Consider the following 3,818-nt stretch of genomic DNA (forward strand, 5'->3'; position numbering starts at 1 on the left):
GGGGGGGGGGTGGCAGTTGCTCAGACCGTAGGGAGTTGGGTTGGGAACCAGAAGGTCGTTGGTTCAAGTCCCCATGCAGACCAAAGTATGGTGGGGGACTGGTAGCCAGTTTACCTCCTGGGCACTGCCAAACCCCCTTTCCATGGGCAGCCCCCCCCACTCTGACACCTCTCCATTTAGTGCAAGTATAGGTACTGAGTGTGTGTGTGTAATTCAAGCCTTTGTGTAATAACAACAGTGCATTTTGTATCTAATGCCCTTGGGCATTGGATTAACAAGGCTTCATGGGAGCTGTTGTTCTTTTCTGTTTTTTTCCCCATGACATTGGAAGAAGAATGACTGACAGCATAAGAATACTCACTCAATAGGAGGGGAGGGGCCTTGTGCTATATGCTGCTATATATATTAGCAATGCGGAAGCACTTGTTGGTGTGTCATGCCTCACAGTTGGGTGTAGGCTTACAGCCAGCTCAGAGTTGTATGGCAACAATCCACTGTGGTTGGCCCGGCCCTTGTTGCCTCTTTATCTATTTCAGTAACACCAGGTGTATGAAAATCTCATGGCATGTGGAGATGGACTGGAGGAGAGCAGACATATTATCAGATGATAAAAACATAACAACCTCTGCTTAAATCTATGATCTGTCTTACTGACTTCACTTGACACTTTGTAGCACACAGCCCCATTCTCTAACATGCAACGCTCACAATATTTTTGGATTTTACTCTCTAATAATCAGAATCAGAAGACTTTATTGATCCGCTCTGGGAAATTGTTTAGTTGCAGTTGCTCACAGTCCAATTCAAGGTAAAATGTGAGTAAAAAAGAGAATGAGGACATAGCTACAGTAAGAAATCTAAAGTAGCAGTGAAGTGAGATTTTGAATAAGTTGCTAGAACAATGGATTGTACAAATGCTATTGTAGTGCAGTGTGGACACAAATAAAGTATAGTGTCAACATGAATACAGTACAACCATAAATGAAGTACAGAATACTTCTTGTGCTACTAAATAAAACTGATGAGTCTTCACTCACATACTTAAAATGCATATACAATCTGCCTATCTGGCCGCTAGTGCATTCAAATCAAGGGGCTCTATTTTAAAAGATGCAAATACCAGTGGAGGCCAAGCTGAGGCCCACAGAGGGGGATTAGAACCGAGCAAAGAATGCCATAGGCCTCTTCTACCCGGCGTGTGTCTTGTGATTTTTCACTAATGTCTTCCTGTAATAAACATGAATACATTCTGCAGAAGTGCGATCCAGTACGGTGAAGTGTCAGAGGTGCAGACATCGAAACGGGTCTCTGTCAGCAGACCAAAGCTGTTGGGGGAACAATTTGGACTAAATGTGACTGAAAATGTGTGTATGCGTGTTCATTTGGGATAAAAATGCTTTTCCAGTGAGGAAACGACGGTTTGTTTACACATGGATGTCCTGCCAGAAATGGAGCCTCCCTAAGAAAACATTAAGACAAGGATGATTTCCGGTACTTCACCTATGTGTTGCTAACACACATATTTGTGGCCCTGTTTTTAATGTTCTATCAATTTTATTATTCCTTGTTTTATGAGCATAGGGCTATTTCAATTAACGAATATTTGGATTCTACAGATGAAAAACTAATTGGATGGCTGGATCAACCTTGCTTGTTATTAACATTGACCCGCTGCCCTCTGCCCCAAGTTCAAGCTCAGCCTGTGTCCCGGGGGGGTGGGGGGGTGGGGAATGTGCACATTGAAGGCCGACTGTCAATGCACGCCTGTATAATGTTGGGTGACATAACTAGGTCAGTGGAACAGCCAGATCCCTCTGCCCCTGTGCACTCGCACAGTCGGCCATGCTGGCACAGCCATCACATCACAACATCACACTACTACACCAACAACAACACTCCTCACAATCAGGCCCACCTTGACCACAAGAAAGGGTTGCAAATGTTTTATTTTATATATATATATATCATAAAATGAAATGACTGTATACCAGTCTTATTCTTTAAAGCAAAGCTGTGCATAGTGTTCACTTTTTTAATTAGTTTTCATCACCTGATCAGAAACCGGATAAGGTCGAGTAACATCATGATTGCATAATTGCAGTTTTGGTTAAAAAAAACAAAAAAACTCCTCATGCCCCTCCCTTTTCTATTGCATAACTCTAACATGGATCCCCTGGCAAATTTTCCAAAAGGACTCCCCCAGGTAATGTATATGAATCATATTTCTTTTAAACAGACACATTTGGCACTGCCATGGATCATAAAGCAAAATTACGCATGTGTGCACTGAAATGATTTTACCATAAAGACACATAACAGATTTTTTTTTTTTTTAACTGAATTGATTTGAGGTAGATTTTCATGATTGAAGAATATTCCTCCAGCTGTTTATCATTGCATGTTGAAGTGAAACATGCAACCTCGGGCTCTGTGTTGTGCAGCCATAATCCAGTCATGAGGAATTAATGCGCACTGGGACCGAGTCCCCGTGCGCGCACATGTGCCGTACAAGCCCGTACAAACGCACACTGTGATCTTCACCAAGTTCAACTTAACATGCACATTTTTACAGCCAAATAAAAACCCAACGTACCTCTCATTGTGATGTTGTCTTTTCTCTTGGCTGGACGGTAGAAACACTCGGCTACATGGGTTTTAATGAAGGTGACAGAATAAAGCGCCGGGCCCAGAGTGAACTGGCTCTGTAAATATTAACTTCGTCCCCGGCTGCAGACAGCTCTCGTAAAGCACGGCCAAAAAAAATAAAGAACTATCCAAAACTCCTCTCCTCTATCGCTCGGTCAGGTCCGAACGGAATGAAAGAGTGAATAAAGTCGCTTTGGATCGCATCGTCACAGCCTCGGCGCACTGGAGAATCGAACTTTTTTTTTTGAAAGACTAGTCCAACGGTGGACGACCGGTGATCGGACCCCCCCTTCGCGCACTGCCTCCTTCCCTCTCAGTCTACCCTGCTAACCTACTTTCTCCAAGCGTGGACTCTCCCATGATCTCACTGCCGACAGCTCCTCTCGCAGCTCTCGCGGGAGCGCGCAGTGAGGAGCGAGTTTAAGGTGGCTGGCCATGTGATTGACAAGTGCTGTGGTGCAGTGAGTAACAAAGATGATCACTGTCCAGCGAGTAATAGTTCTGCTTTAAAACTTCAGAAAACTTTTGTCCAGAGACAGAATCAGAATCAGAATCAGAATCAGAATCAGAGTCAGAATCAGAATTAGAATCAGAATCAGAACTAGAATCAGAATCAGAGTCAGAATCAAAATCAGAATCAGAGTCAGAATCAGAACTAGAATCAGAATCAGAATCAAAATCAGAATTAGAATCAGAGTCAGAATCAGAATTAGAATCAGAACTAGAATCAGAATCACATTTAAAATCAGAATCAGAATCAGCTTTGTTTGCCAGGTATGAGGACATATACAAGGAATTTTTCTTTGGAACATAGTTGCTCACAATGCTCTTACACATACAAAACAAACAATATATACACACTGATATATACATACTTTAAAAAGAAACAATATCGAGGAAACAGTGCAATGAAGAGTGCAAAGTAGCCACCCCCTGCAGCCGCCTTTCTATGGGTGTATTTCCCCAACCATTCAATTCAGTTCAGTTTTATTTATAGTGTCAAATCCCAACAGGACACTTTACACAGATAGAGTAGGTCTATACCACACTCTAAAATGTGCAAAAGCCCAAACATGTCAATTTTCCCACAAGCATGCATTTGGAGTGACAGCGGCAAGGAAAAACCTCCTTTTTACGGGCGTTGACCCCGGACAGACCCAGGCTCTGGGTGG

At 42.9% G+C, this 3,818-nt stretch overlaps 1 protein-coding gene across 1 annotated transcript in view; it reads right to left on the reverse strand.

The window, feature by feature from the left end:
- Positions 1–3,032, reverse strand: part of LOC116699732 (nuclear receptor ROR-beta-like) — an 18,929-nt gene extending 15,897 nt beyond the window's left edge. The window contains exon 1 of the mRNA XM_032532454.1: positions 2,594–3,032. Coding sequence (XP_032388345.1) covers positions 2,594–2,600 — 7 coding nt within the window. The 5' untranslated portion in view covers positions 2,601–3,032. The remainder of the gene's footprint in view (positions 1–2,593) is intronic.
- Positions 3,033–3,818: the final 786 nt, after the last annotated feature.

The sequence above is a fragment of the Etheostoma spectabile genome, chromosome 12, assembly GCF_008692095.1.
Source record: "Etheostoma spectabile isolate EspeVRDwgs_2016 chromosome 12, UIUC_Espe_1.0, whole genome shotgun sequence".
Lineage (NCBI taxonomy): Eukaryota > Metazoa > Chordata > Actinopteri > Perciformes > Percidae > Etheostoma > Etheostoma spectabile.